Genomic DNA, 21,954 nt, shown 5'->3' with positions numbered 1-21,954 from the left:
GTCAAAAACGAAAAATTAAAAATTTTTAAAACTGAATTATTGAAAAGTACAGAAACTGAAAAATGGAGAAATCGAAAATTAGAAAAATCGAAAAATATAAAATTTAAAAAATCGAAAAACTGAGAAACCGCAAAAGCGAAGAATCGAAAACTGAAAAGAGGAAAAATTAGGATATCGAAAAATTGAAAAACCGAAAAATCAAAAAATCGAAACATAGAAACATCCAGAAATCGGAAAATCGAAGAATTAAAAATCTTAGGCCCGGTTTTACAATGCAAGCTTAAGCGAGGTTCAAAGATAAGCCTTGGTTCAACTGCAGTTGTCCGTTTTACAATACATGGTTCAATGTTAAACCGCGCTCAAACGAAGGCTCAGCTGAGCGCTGATGTCAGGGTGGTTTAAGCTTCGCTCAACTGTCCATAACCTCAAATGTCTGTGCTTTATCGTTTTGGTGGTGTGACAGCATTATAATTGAAGATGGAAAATTTATTAGGAGTATTAACTGACGATGAAGACGTTTTAGAAATGCTAAACATATTAGAACCGGCACGTATGCGACGACCAAAAGTTTTTCAGTTGAGAGAAAATCACTTTGAAAAGTGAAATGCTGGGGAATTTTTGAAACGATTTCGTTTTTCCAAGACTGGCGTACGGTTTATTTTGCAACAAATACAGGAGCAAATTACATCGCGAACAGAAAGAAATCATGCAGTATCACTGGAGCAAATGCTACTTGTGACTTCACGTTTCCTTGCCACTGGATCTTTTCTGCAAGTTGCTGGTGACTTTATAGGGATTAGTAAAGCTACAGCTTCTCAAATAATTAATGTTTTGGGGTGTGGAAAAGACGCTTTCCAGCATTGGCTTTTGGAATTCGTTTAAAAATGTGTAAATTAGAGGCAGTGGTTGTGGCAACAGCAGTTTTACACAACATTGCAATTATTTTAAATGAAGAAGAACCGCCAGTGGACGCAGAAGAAGAAGCAGCAGTGAATTTTGTGAACGATGTTCTAATTGAAAACATTGGAGAATATAGTGGCAATTATAATCAGAACAATTTTGTACGGAACCAGTTCATCAGAGAATATTTTACTCATTTGCTTTTTTTGATTTCGTTTTTAGTTGCAGTAAATAATAAAATGTAATGTAATTATTTATTTAAGTTTTATTATTTAAAATATTAAATTTTTGGGCAATTAATATTTCAATCTTCATTTGGTGTTCTGCTTTATTACTTCTAATTCAAGTGCAGCTTTGTCTCTCATAATTTGCATTTCTAGTTCATGTTTCTCTTTCATGGCTTTTAATTTAAACTCTTGCTCCTTTTGGATGTATTCCTTTCGACTTAGTTCGACAAGTTCTTTGGCAGCGGCACATTGCTCTAAATTATCACTTGTCTGGTTTCCTTTACCTATACAAACAATACATTAATAAAGTTTTAAGACAAGTGTCAAACATTTTTTAATATAAATATATATACATATAATACCTCTACGATATGGCGTGAGTGCTGAAAATTTTTTTTGCTTCAAGATTTTGGGGGAGTATTTAGCCCAATTCCCAGTTTGACCATTTTCTACAAAAATAACCATGTTTGATTATTATTAATGTTTACCACTTTCTTTATTGGGACCACTTATTTTATCCATAACAGGCACTTCTCTCGAAATTGCTCCGGTTTGATCTTTTGGCATAAAACAATCTGAAATAAAGAAAAAATAGTAAAAAATTTCTGAATAAAGTGTATGTAAGGATAAAAAGTATTTACCATCATTTTCGTCATCAGACAGATTATACCGCTGTTACTTTGGAATGCTGAAAAGCATCAACATTTTAATTTTACAATACATATTATTCATAAAAATACTTATTACAGGTTGTTTCGGAATCGCCATCAAATTCGCTGCTATGCCCCATTGGTTTGGCCCCGAGAATTTCTTTTACAGCCACATCAACATTGGTGGCCTCAATACTTTGTTGTGACCCTCTCCCAGTACCACCGACATAGGCTTTCTCGTCAGCAAATTTTTTCGTTGTCCTCTTCTTAATGTTGTCGTACTTTTTGTTCAAAACTTTGTGATCCCGGAAGGTCTGGCCAGATAAAGAATTGAACTCTACTTCAATTTTCTTCCAACACTGATTTTTTTTTTTTTTTGATTTGCATCAGTGTTGGACAATTTACACTCCAGAATATTTCTATACTTGCTTACTAAAGATAGGAGCAAGTTTTCTTCGGATTTTGTAAAATTCGGAGCACGTGTATTACTCATCTGAAACGAAATGTTAAAAACCATCATAATCATCTACTATTAACGAGCAAATGTTACATATACACATATACGTACCCCAGTAACGCAAAAAACTAATTACTTTGCAGAATTTGTCACAAATAATTTATAATAATGTGACATGATGACATAGATGACAACAACAACACACTTCCAACGTGCTCCCAACGTGGTCTCAACTGTCAGATTCTCGGGTGCGCGCTACCAACCTAAGGAAATTTGTGGTTCAGCTGAACCGGACGATAGCGGTGTTTGTAAAACGGACGCATGAATTGAACCTCAGTTCAGTTGAACTCAAGTTCAGTTGAACTCGTGTTGAACCGGACATTTGTAAAACCGGGCCTTAAAGTCTAAAAAATCCATAAACCGAAAAATCGAAAAATTGAAAAATCGGGAAATTGGACAATCGGATAATCAAACGTCAAAATCCCGATAAATTGAGAAATTGAGAGAGAAATCAAAAAGCTGAAAAATCGAGAAATCGAAAAGTTGAAATTTCGAAAAATCACAAAATTTATAAAATCGAAAAACTGAGAAACCGCAAAAGCGAAGAATCGAAAACTGAAAAGAGGAAAAATTAGGATATCGAAAAATTGAAAAACCGAAAAATCAAAAAATCGAAACATAGAAACATCCAGAAATCGGAAAATCGAAGAATTAAAAATCTTAAAGTCTAAAAAATCCATAAACCGAAAAATCGAAAAATTGAAAAATCGGGAAATTGGACAATCGGATAATCAAACGTCAAAATCCCGATAAATTGAGAAATTGAGAAATCAAAAAGCTGAAAAATCGAGAAATCGAAAAGTTGAAATTTCGAAAAATCACAAAATTTATAAAATCGAAAAATGGAAATACTTAGAAGTCGACAAATCGAAAGATCCGGAAATTGGAACATCAAAAAAATTGAAAAATCTAAAACATAAAATTTAGAAAAATTGACAAATACTAAAACTGCAATATCGAAAAACGGTTAATCGAAAAATTGAAAAATCGAAGAAAAATTGAAAAATAGCAAAACTGAGACATTAAAAAAATTGAACAATCGGTAAGCTAAAAACCGAAAAATCGAAAGTCGAAAAACTGAAGAGTCGAAAAATCGAAAATTTAAAAAAATGAAAAATGGAGACGCTGAGAAATAGAGAGAAAATTCAGAAACGCAAAAAATAAAAAAACTGAGGAATCAAAAAATTAAAACATCGTAAAACTGAAATATCGGAAAATTAATAAATCGAAAAATCAACACATCAAGAAATCGAAAAATTGAAAAATCGAAAAACTGAAAGATCTAAAAATTGAAAAATCAAAACATTTTAAAAATTAAAAAACTGAAAAACTGAAAAATCGAATACATAAGTGATAAATATATAAACTGAAAAATGCCCGAAATTAAAAGGCTGAAAAACTCAGAAATCGAAAAATTGACACATTAAAAAATTGAGACACCGAAAGATCAAAACATGAAAACATGGAGAAATCGAAAATGGATAACCGAAAAACTGAAAAATCGGGAAACTGAAAAATAGAATAATAGAAAAGCGAAAAGTCAAAACACCAAAAATTTTTAAAAAACTGAAAAGAAATCCAGAATTGGGAATTTCAATAAATCGAAAAGTCGAAAGATCAAGAAATCTAGAAATCAAAAAAGCGAAAAATCGAAATAGAAAAAAATCGTAAGACTGAAATCTCGGAAAATTAAGAAATCGAAAAATAAAAAGATCGAGAAAATCCAAAAATTGAAAAACTCCAAAACTGACGTATGTGCACCGAAAAAATGAGTAATTGAAAAATTGAAAATAGAAAGGTTTAAAAATTCCAAGACTGAAATATCGCAAAATTGAGTCATCGAAAGCGAAAAATCCAGGAATCAAAAAATCAAAAAGACGAAAAATCTAAAATTCGAAAATTGAGAAATCGAAAAATTGATACATCAAAAAATTAAACAATCGAAAAGCTGGAAAATCGAGAAATCGTGACGTCAAGAAATATAAACATTGAAAAATCGATAAATGGGAATATCAATAAATCAAATAGTCGAAAAGCCAAGAAATCTAGAGATCAAAAATGCGAAAAATCGAAAATCTAGAAAAGCTAAAAATTAAAAAACGGAGCAATCAACAAATTAAAAAATCGCAAAAGTGAAGTATCGGAAAATTAAGAAATCGAGGAAAAAAACAGACCGAGAAATCGAAATTTTGAAAAATCGAGAAACTGAAGAATCGAAAAATTGAAAAAACCCCAAAATTGAAAACCTGTCTATCGAAAAACTGAGTACACAATTGAAAAATTGAAAAAAGAAAAGTTTAAAAATCCCAAAACTGAAATATCGAAAAATTGAGAAATCGAAAAACTGAAAAATCAAGAAATCGAAAGGTCGAAAAATCTAAAACTTAAAAAACTGAAACAGAAAAATCGTGACGTGAAATATAAAAAAATCTAGAAATCAAAAAACCGAAAATTCAAAAATTTAGATAGGTACGCCAAAAATTAATAAATTGAAAAATAAAAAAATAAAAAATTCGTAAGACTGAAAAATCGGAAGATTAAGAAATTGAAAAATAAACAGATCATCGAGAAATCGAAAATTTAAAAAATCGAGAAACTGAAAAACCCCAAAATTGAAAGATCAGTTTGGTAATTTCAGATATCATCTGTATAATGAAAACAACACAGACAGCGTTCAAATAGACAGACGGAAATGGGGGGGGGGCTATTATTTGTACTCTGGGGGTCATGGAACGTTGAGAAAACATGAAAGTAGCTTATCCTCGGGAAGTAAAAAAATCACCCGGTATTAAAGAGCCAGCACTTTTGCCTACTTACTGACACTGGAAGAATGTGGAGCTCATTTTAAGAATGCCTACGTGTTTCTGGTTTCCTATTTATTATCTCCGGTTACAAATAACTAAGAATTTCGTTTCGTGTTTACTTGGTCACTCTTCTAAGTCTGATATACTGCATTTATGCAGGAAATCCTGGAAGTTAACTCCTTATGGCACCTGCTAAGCGAAAAAGTTGCGAGATTAATGTTAAAATCCTCTAGATTTAAAATTCAGAACTATGCGATCTGAAAACTGCAACTATGGAAGATTTACGAGCCATCAGTTTGATATTATTGGCGGAACTTTAAAATATTGGAGACTGATCTCAAGTTGCGATCTTAAAGAACTGCAGTTTGAAAATTATTGAAAAAGTTTCGAAATGTGGAAATCAAAACCGCGACACGTAAAAGTTTATCAAATATTTCTGTCTGCTTTTGCAACTCTATTAAATTAAAACTTTGAAAGAAGATTTTTCAAAAATTAAAGTAAACACATTCCCGGGACGTCGTTGGATGAATCCGGTCACGTGGTCAGACCCCCAGCACGCACTTGGATGTGCCGGCTAATTGAGCTTTCGGCCCTCCACTCCAAAACTTTCACTATCACATCCATCTCCGCTTGCGGAGTTTTTGTTGTTTCATTGATTAAAGTTGCGTTTTCTCATTAAAACCGAGTTTGGCTGGCCCCGCCCATCGATGGCAGCTGATTAATTTTTCATGACCATTCCTCGGAAAATTATATACGACAAATTGATTTAGACTCTTCGCAGTAATGTTTGCAGTGAAAACGTAGTTACACGCAACTTAATAACGGTAATTTTAATATCACAACTAAGTACGAGTTACGCTGTGGATCTAGTAAGCGGCGGTGTTCCTTATCACGGGGGCTATTTGTCTGAATATAAAACCGGGAGCTGTAACATGGGATATTTATCTCTGGAAGGGAAAAAGTAGTGAATTTAAATTACACGCCCCAGTTCCTGTTTCTTTTTAAGCATATCTCATTATTTAAACAATGTTTTGTCGTACGATCATATCGCACTGATTACGCCCCAAATTCCTTCCATCGTTACTTTAATAGGGTACGGCGTTTTTTCTCTATTGTACCTCGGCCATTTTCATCCGAGTAATTGTCCGCGCGGAGGAATTATTCCATTGATTTATCGATTCAATTAATACAGGCGAAGCGATATTTTTACACAATAAACTCGATCTTTTGTCGTATTTCATCGGAACCAAGTGGTGTGAAACATTAAATATTCACGGTCTTGTCGACGCAAAAACACGACCCGCCACATTTTTCAACAAAGCCACGTTTGTTAAACAAAGTCGTTTCAAATCCGAAATCAATATCGTGCATTTGGATGCGATGGCAGCATGCGTTACCCAATGCCCGCAAAAACGCAATTTAAAATTTAACGAGCTAGCGACCCCTGACGCACTTAGGACCAGTTTCGCTTGTTTGGGACTCGAGTCCATTAGGTGATGACCATCAACAATCTTAAATGAAGGTGAAACCGCCACTAAGAACCTCTAAGTTTGTCGTGTGTATGCGGTGGAGGGTTGAGTAATGTTCCATTGGATGGGGTTGGACAGGTTGCGGTCGTATTATGCAGTGGAAGTCATTATTGAACGTCGTGAACGTGAAACACACATTTGTAACTGCTTTTAAAACGCTTAAGATAGTGGTTATTCACTGCTACTTTGTACTCACAATGCATTTTATTAGACTTAGATAAAGCCGTGTGCAACGGCGAATTACATTGTTAGAAAAACGTGGCTGGAATACACCGGTTTGGTGATTTGACGGGTACTAGGAGGCAAGAAATGGACGGACGTGAAGGCCAAAAATGCACTAATTCATTACGTGAGGGGCTTACAGGTCTTACAGCTATGTAAGAGTGCATCTCCAGATGTTCGACGACACCCTGTGGCATTAGGCGGGATTCGAACCGCATTTGCGACTTTGCATAGATTATACAGGGTGTAATTGAAACCAGAATAGCGAGATTCAAGAGCGACTTGTCTTAGAATCAAATTTATATTACTGTTACGTCGATCGAGGTCTTTCTCGAATCCATCGCGACTTCCGCTTCCAGGCCATCCTGTCATCGCACGATGAGTCATCACCGCCGTACGTATAAATATAAATAAATAAATCTTTATTTGTGCTAATAAAAAATTTTTACACGCGTCAGAAGAAGCTAGTAAATATATCGAACATAATTTTATAAAAATAAATAACAATTTTTAAAAGAAACAAATTAGAATTAACTCTATAAATATATATGATCTACTATATAATAAATTAAGCACCACTAGATAGTAACACCAGGTCTTTAAAATTATTATTTAGGTATTCATCTAATGAATAAAATGCCTTTCGTATCAAATATTGTTTCACATTTTTTAGAAAATCATGACTGTTGTATCTACGTACTTCGTCAGGCAAAGTGTTCAAAAATTTTATGCAAAAATAATTAATGGCATCCCTCGACTTAGTGAGACGCAAGTTTCTGAAACAAATATCCTCGTGTCTAGTCCTGTAGTTGTGATAGAGGTTGACTTTGGGATATAATTCTGTATGCCGAGTAATAAATTCCAAACATCGATAAATATAAAGCGAAGGAAGTGTAAGTATTTTTAGTGACTTGAAGTACGCTCTACAATCTTCTCTGTATCCTATATTAGCTATTATTCTGATTGATCTTCGTTGTAGTTTAAAGAGTCGTGATAAAGAAGATGAGTGCTCCCAGACTAAAATGGAATAATTGAGAAGAGAGTGTATCAGAGCATAATAGGCCATACATAAACAGTTTAAAGAAAGATTATTAGCCAAATTTCTTTAAAGGAAGGTATTTTTTGAAATTTTATCTGACATATAATTACCGTGCTGACACCAAGTAAGTTCCTTATCGATAATGACTCCTAAGTACTTTGTATATTCCGTACAGTCGATGGAACATTCGCAGGGTCTTAATGTGAAGAGCATTGAGACACGTTTTGTTTTATTTAAATGGAGTCTATTTGCACTGAACCACTCTGCGGCTTTCTTCATAGAATTTTGATTGGCGTTGAAGGCAAGGTCTGCAGTTACTCCTGCTGTACCAATGCAAGTATCATCAGCGTAGAGAGTTACATCAACTTCTTTAAGGTAGTCTGGAAGATCGTTTGTATATAGGAAGAACAATATTGGTCCCAAAATGGACCCTTGAGGAACCCCATAATTAACAGAATAAGTACAAGATGATCTGTTTTCAATGGATACGCTTTGCGTTCTATTTCTAAGGTAACTCATAATCAGATTTATACTCGGTGGTTGGCAATTATAGTAATATAATTTTCTTAACAGAATATCTTAGTTACGCAATCAAAAGCCTTACTGAGATCTAAGAAATGGGTTGAGTAATATTCTTTACGTTCAAAGCTCTGGATTATCTTATCGACTAGTGCACTGATGGCTGTAGAAGTAGAGATGCCTTTACGGAAACCAAATTGTTGTAATGTCAGAAGGTTATATTTGTTTAGATATTCCGTAATCTGCTGTAGCATTAGTTTCTCAAAAATTTTCGAAAAAACTGGTAATAATGATATTGGCCTGTAATTGCCAATATCATCAGGATCGCCTTTTTTGTATATAGAAACCACACTGGCTCGTTTGAGACAATCAGGGAATAAATTCACTTCAATGCAAGAGTTTATCAGATTGGTAAGCGGTTGTATTAATATGTCTTTAAGGGATTTAATAAGTGGTACTGTAAATCCATAAATGTCTTTCGAATTATTATTTCGTAAGCTAACAAAAGCATATAGTACTTGGATATAAGTTACTTGTTTAAAATTAAATGAGGTATTTATATTAGGTATATTTGTCATTAAGCTAATGGGATCAAATTTTGGGGGAGCCAAGGTTGAAATGATGTCTGTAGCAATATTTGCAAAAAAAGGCATTAAATTCATCAGGTGTTATGGCAAAAGTTTGTTTAGGTTGTTTTTTGGGATTTTTACATTTGATCAATTCCACATTGCTTTATTTTTGTTTATTCTAATATATTTATCATTAGCTTGTTTTTTTGCATTTTTAATAGCTACATTGTATTTACGTCTAAATTCCAGTAACAACGATTTGAGTTTTAAAGTTCCATGCAATTTATAAGCTTCGGAAAGCAATTTTAATGTTTCTCTCATCTTTTGAAGTTCTGTTGAAAACCAATTATTGCTTGGAATTTTGCTTCTATTATAGCAGACTATAGTTTTTACAGGAAATGCAATATAATAGTTATATAAGATGGTATTAATGAACATGTTAAACTTATTGTTAATATCAATATCAGATTTTACAAAGTCCCAATTAACTGCACTTAATAGATTGAAAAAAATTAATTTACCATGATTCGTGAGGGGTCTTGTAAGTTTGAATTGTATTTCTTGTGTTTTAAAAATTTGAGAAATATTAATAGCTACTCCTCTATGATCTGACAGATGGGTCTCAAAAGCACTCACCTTTATGTTTTCACTTGAGAAATTGCAAAAGACATTGTCAATACAGGAACTTCTCCTTGTTAGAAAAGTCACTAAAGGTTGGAAACCATAACTAAGTAAGAAATCACAAAACATTTGCGCCTTTACGTCGTTTACATTAAAATGAAGGTTAAAGTCACCCCCAATTAGTATACGTTTCTGTTTATAATTAATGATATTAAGTAACTTAACTAAAGTTTCAACAAAAAAATAATAATCACCACTGGGGGATCTATACAATGATATTAACAATACATCAAATTTATGTACATATACGCCGATTAACTCACAATGAATTTCTTTGGATATATTACTTAGTTGTGGTAGGTCTTCATACTGTAGGGAAGGATCTATGCATTGAACCACGCCACCATGAGTGTGAATCACTCTCGAAAAAGAATCAGCCACTCTAAAATTATTAATTGTAACGCATTCTGTTTCATCACTGGTTAACCAGTGCTCACTTATGCACAAGACACTAAAATTATGATTATGTAAAATAGCTTCTAGCAGATTAATTTTATTCCTGATGGACTGTATATTTAAAAACAAAATTCTCAAGTCAGATATTTCTTGATTTTGCTGTGGTTGCTATATATTGTTATATTTTGTTTTAGCCTGGGCGCGTTGCACTTGTTTTTTAAGTATTTCACATTTTGGGTCAAAACGTGAGTGATTAATGTCTAAGTCTAATTTCAAATTCTTATTTGCTCTGATGCAGTTAATACACGACATTTCTCCCTTTTCATATTCAATTTCGACGTGGTCACGACTGTCACAGTTTAGACAAATCTTTGTCCCTTCTATACAATATTTCGCTGTATGATTGTAACCACCGCAATTGTAGCATCGAATTATTCTAAAATGCTCGAAAATTCGACATTCATCCCAATGTATAAGAACTGTTTTTAATTTGATAAATTCTAAAAATGACTTTGGATCGACTTCTACTATCGCCATACCTATTTTTACTTCCCGAGCGTAAGCAAAGGAAGTATTGTAATCGAGTCCGTCGGCCGACTCTCTACTTTTACGTTTTCTGGATCTTTCATGACCCCTAGAAGACGAAGAAATAGGTCTCCCATTTCCGTCTGTCTGTCCGTCTGTCCGTCTGTCCGTCTGTCCGTCTGTCCGTCCGTCTGTCCGTCTGTCCGTCTGTCCGTCTGTTGTCACGGATTTTTATTAGACAGATAATCTCCGAAAGTACTCGACCGATTGTTGTGAAATTTTGTACTTATATTAAGAATATCATGTAGATGGTAAAACGCTAACCAAAATTTGTCGAATCATCCCTGTCACTTCAAAATTGTACATAGTAAATGGGTTTTCAATTGTATAAAATAACATAGTCCTACACATGTAGTTTACAACTCTGAATCGACTTTTCACTCGAAACGTCCAGATTTTGGGAAAAAAAAATCAAAATTATAAAACAACATTTTGAAATTTAATTTTTAATCTGCTAACCAGAATGCTTTGAAATGTTGCAGATGTTTTAAGGCTATAAAGAGCATCATAAATCTTTAGTCAAAAAATATTTGCTTATCCCCTCCAAAAACCTGATGACGTCAGCTCAAAAGTTTGTGGAATAAATCATATCTAAAATGTACAAAATATGATGAGTCTGTACTTGTGAACTATCACTCCATTAATATTTTTTGGATTTGCATATACAGGGTGACTCAAAAAAATTAATGAATGCGTAAATATATTTTATTGATTTAATCAGGAACTACAAAACCGAATGCTCTGAAATCTTGCAGATGTTTTAAGGTCATAAAGAGCATAATAAATGTTTAGTCAAAATATATTTGCTTATCCCCTCCAAAAACTTGATGACGTCAGCTCGAAAGTTTGCCGAATAAATCATATCTAAAATGTACAAAATATGATGAGCCTGTACTTGTGATTTATCATTCCATTCATATTTTTGGATTTGCATATGCAGGGTGACTCAAAAAAATTAATGAAGGCGTGAATTTATTTTATCGATTTAATCAGGAATTACAAAACCGAATGCTTTGAAATCTTGGGAATATTTTAAAGTTATTATAAGCATGGTAAACTTTTGTTCAAAATGTATTTGTTCATCCCTCCTAAAAAAATTGATGACGTCACCCTTAAATTTTGCTGAATAAATCCTATCTAAAATGCAAAAAATATGATGAGTTTGTACTTGTGATTTATCATTCCATTCATATTTTTTAGATTTTCTTAAGAGGTGGTTCAAAAAAATTAATGAAGTCAATTTATTTTATTGATTAAATTAAAGGCAACACTTATTATTAGTATTACACCCCAACCAACCCAATTTGGTAGACACAAAATTTGTTAAAGGAAAAACTCGGTTGAAACATAGGGTAGCACGCTTATTTACATCGACTTTAACATTACAGACCTGCATTTGTTTTATGCGTTCACTTGATTCCGCGAATGTGAAATAGACATGTTTATAATCAACCAATTGTGAATTTCACCGTCAAGAATTAAAATAAAACCCAATGTTTTATATAATAAGCGGAAGTCGAAGCAATAAAACCGACGGTCGTTTTGTTTACAGTTTCTGTGTTTGGCTCTCACGTATGCTGTTACGCCTGTCATCTTAAATTAACAATGTTTATACATACACGATTTTCAGTTGCCTCTGATACGTAGGTATACGTGAGTAAATTGTTTCGTTATTTTATTGATTATTACAAATCAATATTCAAACGACCCAATTCATTTTCCCGAAAATTTGAGAATATAATAATTTTATTCTTAGTATTACACTACATCTATCCCAACTGATATACGTGTCCTTGCAAAAATGTTGATGGCGTCATCGCAATTTTTTTTTAAATTCCCACTACAAAAATGTAATGAGAAAAAAAACACAATAGGCATGCAGTCGTCAAGTTTCCGACAGCGAGGGAAGTACTGTCTAAACTCTTTAGACCAATTTTTTTTTTCATTTTCTTGCAGATAACAAGTTTCCATGTGTTTATAAGATCGTTCAAAGTACTGTTTTGCCTAGTTATGCATCTTTTTAGAGATTCTTCATTATATGATTCGCTTAAACCAACAATTTTTATCATGGGATTTCTTAACCCAGATTTTCGAATTGTGTAATCCTCGCCGAGTTTTTGCGTACTAATGTTATGTAGTTTAGTGATATCTTCTTTCTTATTGCACCCGATAACAACCCCTCCATTTCTCAGTTGTTTAACGTGGTTTACTCCTATGTCTTCAGCAACAGGGTCAATTGTAGAACCCATAGGCATGAATTTCTTTCGTAGCATTACTAAACATTATTAAAATAATATAAGATTTCACCGTCTTTGATCGTCGATTCAGATGTCAGTTTTGCGTTGGTTGTTGCATCGTGACGGGGGCCGAAAGTCGCCTAACAAATAAAGAAGTTTCGCTTTGAAGTTGTTGGAAAAAATCTTTTGTGGATGGGCGTTATTAATAAATACGTGAGCGTTCCCGATCCGGCATCAAACAATCCGGCCCGAATTTTAATCCCATCTGGCCTAAGCGAGTTTCCGGTCGATGCACCCGTGGAAGTCGATTCCGGCCCGTAATTATTTTAATTTTCCGCAAGTACGAAAACGCGCAGATAAGAGCCGACGGCTCCGGCATTAAAGCATTCAAGAATTCAGCGGGCGTTTTGCTGATTCGGCTCAAGAGAGGACATGTGACGTTTTCCAGAGTGCGTTCTTTTACGTCGTAATCTAGGATACTATGCGACCGTCGTAAAGGCCGAGATTGGGGAGAAAGAAAAGCAAAAACCTTAATAAAATAAACATTGCAGCGCGGCGCGTTCAGATCGCACTGGAAAATAACAAAGTATCTTATCTATCTCCGTACCGGCGGTAGATTGGATTAACTTTTCGGAGCGTTCTTTGCGAACTTAAACGCCGGTTAATGATGTCGGCGATTCGCGTTTTTGTGCCGCATCGATTGAGATGTCGCGATAAGGGCCGGCGCCGAAGACGTTGTCAAAATTATGAAGAAATTGCTCGGCTAAATTGAACTATTAAATTTTAATCAGTCGCGGGCTTTGGAACGCAATCCGTAATTAGCCGCGTTTTATAATTGAACTTAATATTTTAGCAGCCGGATTCTGGGCTGCTCTTCGGCGTTGTATCAGCCTGAAAAGTTCGAGGTAATATCCGCTGGAGGTATCTAAATTGCACTTCGGAAGATCTCGTGCGACACCGAGGGCATAACCTATGCAAATTCACCGCGACAAAATTATAAGCGCCGACGTACTTACACCTCACTTAGCACCTTAAGGTGCTAATTTACTATTTAGCACATGCCGATTCGTCAACTTAACACACAGAGGCGGCGTGAAATCGCTCCAAGACGTACCAATAAATGCATTGTTTGCCTAAAGCGCATCGTTTGAAAAGTTCGATTGATCTCGCTTGAGTTTGCACCGACACGAAACGTTGAGCCAATCGAATTCGTCCACGTATCTTATTTAAGCGCACTTAGTCGAAATCGCACTTCCCCGATTGGTGGCTCCGTTTTTGCGCTCGCAGAGGGCGAACACTCCACCGTCTGTATGGCTTGATTAATTAGAGCCAAAGCCCAATAATAAACAACATGGTGCTCTCTAATGGATCCACCTACGCGCAGCGGTAGATTAGGTACCAAACGCTATAATTAGTCGACGACCTTGGATTGTTTCACAGAGAAGTGTAATTTGCCGCGAAAGTAATATTCAAGTTTTTAATGTCTCCAGTAAATTTCGGCTCGTTCTTGGGGTTCAAAGAGGAGTCGAATCTGGCCCTCGCTGATTTAAAGTGCGTCGTTCCCCGATTAAAACCCGCGAAATGGACAAGCCGAAACATCCCCACGTACTTCCGAGCCTTTTGTCTAATTACCACTCTTGTAGCAAACTGTTGAACTAAGATTTCCGCACCGTTTGTTCAGAAAGGGAAAACATTTTACGGCGTGAAAAACTCAGGTTTCTTCGCGGTGCCTAATTTGCGTAACGACTAAATTTAATTATGAGATTCCCTCGACGGCCCGCTTTTATATCAATTTATTGGCGTACAACTTATATAACTCCGGGAATTACGAACGCAAAACAAGCCGACGGAAACCGACTCATTACGAAATTACTCCAGAAAACATTAAAAATGAAAACCGACATTATTCCGTTCGGTTAATGATAAATGGCCCGAATTTGTGAGTTACGACCCGGCACGCCCCACGTCCCTCAAAAACACGGCAGCTTTGCATACGCGAAAACTCCTTGTTTGTGGCCCGGAAAAAATTTAAATTAGTATCGCTCCCCCCGCACCTTTACATAAACATTTTCGGCTCGTTTTCCTATAGTATTTAATTAGACAAGACGGGCATTCCTTGCGGAATAACACCGGGACTTGTTAAAAACTGATCCTGAATTATTTACCGAAACGTTCGCGAAACTTCACAAAAGCTCGCTCTTGCAATAATTTTTCTTTTGTCGAGAAGCTAAAAGCATTCAGAGAGTGCTTTTGTAAATTCTGAGATACCTTAAAGGAGACAAAACGCCGAATTAATATTAATTAGAACACAAAGGAAATTAAACTTCATAGCAATTAGTACTTCTCTCGGCTCACGGGATCAACTGAAAAATCTAGAACGCCAAAATCCAAGCTCAACAACCGAGCCGAATCCGCCCAGACTGCCAGTCCACCTCCGCATCCCCAAGCCGACCTAGCTACCAACCGCGTTAAAGAAAGAGATCGACTTGTTCGCAAGAGAGACACGACTAAAATAGGTCACAAAGAAAGGAAAAGGATGTTCAATATGGTAGCGTAGCTGCTGAAACGTGAAGCTTGGACACTTGAACCAGTAGTTGTCACGCTCTTAAGGCTGTTATTACGCCAAAGTCGACATGAAACGGCGCCAACTAACCCTTCAGCGGTAAATAAAGGCTTGTAGCGCTTACGGAAAGGTTAATTGCTGTTTTTTTGGCCAAAATGTTGGTTTAAAACTCAACAAAAGATTACAAATTTGTTTTACCTCAAAAATGATTTCCTCCTGTATAAACTTTGCTTCAAAGCGCTTCCAAATATTGCCAAGTAGAGAAGCAATTAATTTTTTTCGCAGTCGCTACAGAAGGTAGGCGCCATGATAAAATAGGTATTATATTGCGCACATAGGGACATTTTGCGCGTATTCTGTGACGTTTTTCTGTCTTCCCTGTATTTTTACTTTCCGAGCGTAAGTAAATGTAAATTGGAGATTCCGTTACAAATAAAATAAATTATATTAAATTAAATTAAATTAAATTAAGAAAGATTAGTGATCGAGTCCATCGGCCGAATTACCACTTTCATATTTTTATGACATGTCATGACATCTAGAGTACGAAAACAGTGGTCTCCCATTTCCGTCTGTCTGTACTGAATTCGAATTTTCATCCTAGACAGAGAATTTTTGGAAAAAATTTAAAACTGAATAACAACATTTTGCAATATAACTTTGAAACTGCAAAACCGATAATTTTTGTTTTCATTTTGTTTCTGCACGATACGTAACCTTTTAAATTTTTCGAATTTCCAAGTTTTGGTTGTATAAATTTTTCGATTTAGCAATTTTTTAGATTTGCAATTTCAGGAGTTTTGAACTGTTAGATTTTCAATTTTTCGATTTTTCAAAATATCATTTCTTTAATTTTTCATATCTCAATTTTTCGATTTGCAATTTTTCGTTTCGGTTTTTTGTTTTTTTCCCATTTTTTCGGTTTTTCAGTGTACTGATATAATTTTTTTTTCTCAATCTGAAATTCTTCAATTTTTGGTTTTTTCAATCTGTTGACTTTTCAATTTTTCGATTTTTCAATTTTTCTTTTCCTGAATTTTTCCATTTGCAATTTCTTAATTTTTCATTTTTTTGGTTGTCAATTTCACGGTATGTAAATCTTCGGAGTTTCGTTTTAAAATTTTTCACTTTTTCGATTTTCCAACTTTTGGTTGTTTCAATTTTTCGATTTTCAATTTCACTAGTAATTTTTACTTTTTCAATTTTTCGATTTTTTCGAATTTTGATTTCTTCAATTTATCATTTTTCAATTTTTGATTTGCAATTTTTCAGTTTTTCATTTTTAAATCTTTCAGTTTTTCGATTTTCCAACTTTTGGATGTTTCATTTTTTTGATTCAATAATTTTTCGATTTGCAATTTCACGAGTTTTCAGTTTTTAATTTTCCAATTTTTCGATTTTTCAAATTATCATTTCTTCAGTCTTTCATTTTTTAATTTTTCGCTTTTTTTATTTTTTTCATTTCTTCAATTTTTGGATTTTTTAGTAAAATTTTTAGTTTTGCAATTTTCGATTTTTCACCTTTTTTTGGTTCTTGAATTTCACTCTTCAAGTTATCATTTTAAAAATTTTTCAGTTTTTCGATTTTCCAACTCTTGGATGCTTTTTTAATTTAAGAATTTTTATATTTGTCATTTCACGAGTTTTAAATTTAGAATTTTTTAATTTTTCGATTTGTAATTTTTCGCTTTTTTTTTATTTTCTTTTATTTCTTCAATTTTTGGATTTTTCAGTGCTCTGATAATTTTTTTTTCTCAATGTGAAATGTTTCAATTTTTGAACTTTCAATTTTTCGATTTTTCATTCATTTCTTGAACTATCCATTTTTCAATTTTTCGATTTGAAATTTTTCGTTTCGGTTTGTTTTTTTTTTATTTCCTCAGTTCTTTGGTTTTTTATTGTTGTTTTATTTTTTTATTTTTTTTCTAAAAGAGAAATTTCTCAATTTTTGGTTTTTTCAGTTTTTATGAATTGCAAATTTTCCTGTTTTCAATTTTTCATTTTTTTGGGTTCTTCAATTTCACGATATTTAACTCTTCGTGTTTTCATTTTAAAAATTTTTCAGTTTTTCGATTTTCCAACTCTTGGATGTTTGAATTTTTATATTTGCCATTTCACGAGTTTTAAATTTAGAATGTTTCAATTTTCGATTTGCACCTTTTTGTTTGGTTTTTTTATTTTTTATTTCTTCAATTCTCCATTTTTCGATTTTTCGATTTGTAATTTTTCGGTTTTCCATTGTTCCAATTTCAAAATTTTCTCTTTCTCGGTGTGAAATGTTTCAGTTTTTGGATTTTTGGAATTGCAATTTTTCAATTTTTATTATTTTGTTTTGTTTCTGCACGATATGTAACTTTTCAAATTGTTAAGATTCCAGGTTTTGGTTGTATTAATTTTTCGATTTAGCAATTTTTGGATTTGCAGTTTCACGAGTTTTCAACTTTTAAATTTTCTATTTTTCGATTGCAATTTTTCGTTTCGTCCAGTTTTCCGGTTTTTGAATGTTCTGATTTAATTTTTTTTTGTCAACGTGAAATTCTTCAATTTTTGGTTTTTTCAATTTATGATTTGCGATTTTTGATTTTTCAATTTTTCGATTTTTCAATTTTCCTCTTCCTCAATTTTTCGATTTGCAGTTTTTTAGCTTTTAATTTTTTTTGCTTTTCAATTTAGGATATGTAACTCTTCGAATATTTCATTTTACAATTTTTCAGTTTTTCGATTTTCCAACTTTTTATTGTTTCAAATTTTCGATTTAGCAAATTTTTCGATTTTCAATTTTTTTCGTTTCTTCAATTTTTCGCTGTGTAATTTTTCGTTCCATTTTATTTTTTTTTATTTCTTCAGTTTTTCATTTTTCAATTCTTCCATTTAGAATTTTTCTTTCCGGTTTTTGTTTTTTTTTTAATTCTTCAATTTTTCGATTTTTCAATTTTTCTTTTCATCAATTTTTCGATTTGCAGTTTTGTAATTTTTAATTTTTTTGCTTTTCAATTTACGATATGTAACTCTTCGAATATTTCATTTCAAAATTTTTCAGTTTTTCGATTTTCCAACTTTTTATCGTTTCAATGTTTCGATTTAGCAAATTTTTCAATTTTCAATTTCACTAGTTTGCAATTTTTAGTTTTTCAATTTTTCATTTTTCAATTTTTTTCGTTTCTTCAATTTTTCGATGTGTAATTTTTCGTTCCGTTTTATTGTATTTCTTCAATTTTTCATTTTTCAATTTTTCGATTTAGAATTTTTCTTACCGGTTTTTGTTTTTTTTATTTCTTCAATTTTTCGGTTTTCTATTGTTCCAATTTCAAAATTTTCTCTTTCTAGGCGTGAAATGTTTCAGTTTTCGGATTTTTCAATTTCTCGTTTCTTCAATTTTTATTTTTTTTCTGCCCGACATGTAACTTTCCAAATTTTTAAGATTTTTGACTTTCCAGGTTTTGGTTGTATGAATTTTTCTTTTCATCAATTTTTCGATTTGCAGTTTTGTAATTTTTAATTTTTTTGCTTTTCAATTTACGATATGTAACTCTTCGAATATTTCATTTCAAAATTTTTCAGTTTTTCGATTTTCCAACTTTTTATTGTTTCAATTTTTCGATTTAGCAAATTTTTCGGTTTTCAATTTCACTAGTTTGCAATTTTTAGTTTTTCAATTTTTCATTTTTCAATTTTTTTCGTTTCTTCAATTTTTCGATTTGTAATTTTTCGTGCCATTTTATTTTTTATATCTTCAATTTGTCATTTGTCAATTTTTCGATTTAGAATTTTTCTTTCCTGTTTTTGTTTTTTATATTTCTTCAATTTTTCGGTTTTCCCTTGTTCCACTTTCAAAATTTTCTCTTTCTCGGCGTGAATGTTTCAGTTTTTGGATTTTTCAATTTTTCGTTTCTTCAATTTTTATTCTTTTTTTTTTGTTTCTGCACGACATGCAACTTTCCAAATTTTTAAGATTTTTGATTTTCCAGGTTGTGATTGTATCAATTTTTCGATTTAGCAATTTGCGATTTTTGATTTTTCAATTTTTCTTTTTCTCAATTTTTCGTTTTGCAGTTTTTTAATTTTAATTTTTTTTTGCTTTTCAATTTACGATATGTAACTCTTCGATTTTCAATTTCACTAGTTTGCAATTTTTAGTTTTCAATTTTTCATTTTTCAATTTTTCGATTTGCTATTTTTCAGTTTTTGATTTTTTTTTTCGTTTCTTCAATTTCACTTAAATGAAAACTCTTCGGGTTTTCATTTTTCAATTTTTCAGTTTTTCGATTTTCCAATTTTTGGATGTTTCAATTTTTCGATTTAACAACCGAATTAAAAAAAAACGCTGCGGGACTCGACTTTTTCAAATTTGTAAAAAATAAAACACCAACACCTCAAAAGATTTTTTCAAGTTCATGCAGCAACGATTCCTTTAAATTTATCCGAAAATAAAACACCAGGGGACCTAAAATTAACTGAAAACATATTTAAACGTAGTATTTTGACAATTTTGACAATTTTTAATACGACAAACATTTTTAACTGCTTACTCGATTTTTGCTGTTTTGTACCTTCGCTTTATATCAGGCAAGCATTGTTGTCAAATGGAATTTTATCAAACTATTACAAAAACAACAGAAACTTATCTTTGTATTGTACATTATTACTAAGTAGTTATTGAATGCGTTGTTTAGTTAAACGTAGCAAACGAACCAATTTTAAAATCATTATAACTGTATCAAAATGCGAGAAGGAATTTTTTTACTATTTTTCCCATTATTTTTCCTTCGTGCTTTTGTATGAAATTCCTAGTCCTCCTCTGAATGACGTCACCTTGAAAATAATTGCATCGTGGCTAGGGGCCATATCTTGTCTCCTCTATCGCAGCAACAGCCTTAAGTTCCCGACGTTCCCCCCGCATTTAAGCTGTTTTATGATCTTGTCGGGAGGTGCAGGAGCGCCCCGCCCCAAGTCCTATTAATCTGGAGTCATAAAACGACGTCTCATCAATTAATCCTCCCGGTGGCAAAAAATCGCGGTTGCCGCTTCCAGCACTCGCTCTTCGTGAAGCCATGTTTCATCGGTTGCCATAAATTAAACGAAAAATTTATCAAGATTTCGCAACTTTATATTAAGTTCTCGTGGCGGCAGGTTATGAATGGCCACAACAAAACTAAAAAGTTTTGTTCGAAAGATGGTCAGCCGCCACTTCATTCAGGTGATCGATAGCGGCCATGTTTTTCACGAAAGTGAAAATGCAGATTCGCTCATCCATTGCTCATCCCTTTTCGTTTAAAATTCAACTTCCAGGCGTTACAAGCGGTAATAAAATACAGATAAGCTAAATATTAGTATAATTCATTACTTTATTATTTCAGGGAAATTCGTAGGTCATGTTTAAATATAAACTTCAAATAGCTTCCGGTGGTTCAGCTTCCTTGATGAATTTTGAAATAACAATAGGCGGTTACCTGAATTAGCTCAATATTTATTATTCCTTCCAAAACAAATTAAAATCGGAGAGGGGAGCGCACCGTGGGAGTAGAAAAACACCAAGACGGATGGAACAAAGACGATCGGAACATTTATTTGGTTATGGATGTCAGATTTACTCTAGCTTACGGTGCGGGATATAACACTCCTCCCTCGCATTCCCGATCAACGTCGAGCTACTTTTGACGTCTTCCCTCTCGAGCAAAATTTTGGAAAATGCGCTAACCGGTCGACGTCGATTATGAGTAAATTATGGAACGCTCCTGAGGATGTTTCAGGAAAAAAGATCCATCTCCATTATTTAACTTTTCAATTCGGAGCCACTTAATATTCAACTTAAGGTCCAAACACCGTCCGTTTTATTTTTTTATGCTTGACGAGCTCATTAAACACTAAAGCGCCGTCTCAAACGAGCACAAGTCAAAAAGAAAACGAGTAAAACCTTAAATAATCCCCATTCGTCGTTGCCATTTTATTCCGACAACTACATAAATAATCCTCCCCCGGAAAAACTAGAACAACAAGGAGCGAGAGCAAAGCCGACCTAAGCTATCCTTAATAATTGAAAACATTAGTCGCTGACATGTAGAACTTGACCCTCATTAACAATGGAAATCCTGCGAATGCAGTCGCGATGAGTCGACAAAAATCCCGAAAAACTTTAATTACCAAGTTTGCAGACGGCGTAATTGGATAAATTTTAAACTTGGAAACCGACACCTCAATACAAAGCTTTAAATCCGAAAAGTGCGCCTCATTATCAGATCGCGGAGCGCGGAGATTAATTAAAAGTTGGACCGCGGTTCCGGAGAGGTGCCGCTTGTATTGGCAGATGTAGGCGGCCAATTAGGCAGGACAGAGCTAGGCGTAATTGAGCCAACTTCGTCGAGAATCTTAAAACTGACGCCCGTTTTCCGCACACAAAGAAAAAATAAATTGCGAAAGACGACTTTCGATTCAATTAAGAATGGCCAAGGTCGCGTTCACGAACTGGAACCGTCGGGTTCGTCCACCGCGTCAAAAATCTTCTGTTAATGCCATTTA

At 33.6% G+C, this 21,954-nt stretch overlaps 2 protein-coding genes and 1 long non-coding RNA gene across 8 annotated transcripts in view; 1 reads left to right on the top strand and 2 right to left on the bottom strand.

The window, feature by feature from the left end:
• The window catches only part of LOC135124538 (leucine-rich repeat, immunoglobulin-like domain and transmembrane domain-containing protein 2), a 243,474-nt gene that overhangs the window by 211,089 nt on the left and 10,431 nt on the right, over positions 1-21,954 (bottom strand). The gene's annotated exons all lie outside the window — the stretch shown is intronic.
• On the bottom strand, positions 1,141-2,629 carry LOC135124520 (uncharacterized). 4 transcript variants are annotated; one of them, XM_064049641.1, is made up of 6 exons: positions 2,346-2,629; positions 1,875-2,270; positions 1,769-1,815; positions 1,637-1,702; positions 1,490-1,576; positions 1,141-1,411 (listed from the first exon to the last, which is right to left on the bottom strand). In XM_064049641.1, exons 4-6 carry the CDS (start codon positions 1,692-1,694, stop codon positions 1,212-1,214), a joined length of 345 nt encoding a protein of 114 aa, XP_063905711.1. In that variant the 5' UTR covers positions 1,695-1,702; positions 1,769-1,815; positions 1,875-2,270; positions 2,346-2,629; the 3' UTR covers positions 1,141-1,211. The 4 variants fall into 4 exon arrangements, 2 of the variants coding, with proteins under 2 accessions (XP_063905711.1, XP_063905721.1); XM_064049651.1 differs by having other exon boundaries at positions 1,637-1,684; XR_010279804.1 differs by lacking the exon at positions 1,637-1,702.
• Positions 15,316-21,919, top strand: LOC135124580 (uncharacterized). The gene is made up of 2 exons (XR_010279809.1): positions 15,316-18,224; positions 18,286-21,919. It is a non-coding gene; the product is annotated as an uncharacterized LOC135124580 (long non-coding RNA).

This window comes from Zophobas morio, unplaced genomic scaffold (genome assembly GCF_036711695.1).
Source record: "Zophobas morio isolate AGI-343-1 ecotype UQ-CSIRO unplaced genomic scaffold, CSIRO_AGI_Zmor_V1 ptg000002l, whole genome shotgun sequence".
NCBI lineage: Eukaryota > Metazoa > Arthropoda > Insecta > Coleoptera > Tenebrionidae > Zophobas > Zophobas morio.
This window is presented reverse-complemented; position numbering and strand designations above follow the sequence as displayed.

What these genes read in the sequence shown, in the direction of transcription:
- LOC135124520 (XM_064049641.1), bottom strand. Translation starts at nt 1,694, where the DNA reads ATGCCAAAAGATCAAACCGGAGCAATTTCGAGAGAAGTGCCTGTTATG. An exon ending in GCCTGTTATGGATAAAATAA is followed by an intron (nt 1,577 to 1,636) that starts GTGGTCCCAATA and finishes TTATTTTTGTAG; the next exon opens with AAAATGGTCAAACTGGGAAT. An exon ending in ACTCACGCCATATCGTAGAG is followed by an intron (nt 1,412 to 1,489) that starts GTATTATATGTA and finishes TTGTTTGTATAG; the next exon opens with GTAAAGGAAACCAGACAAGT.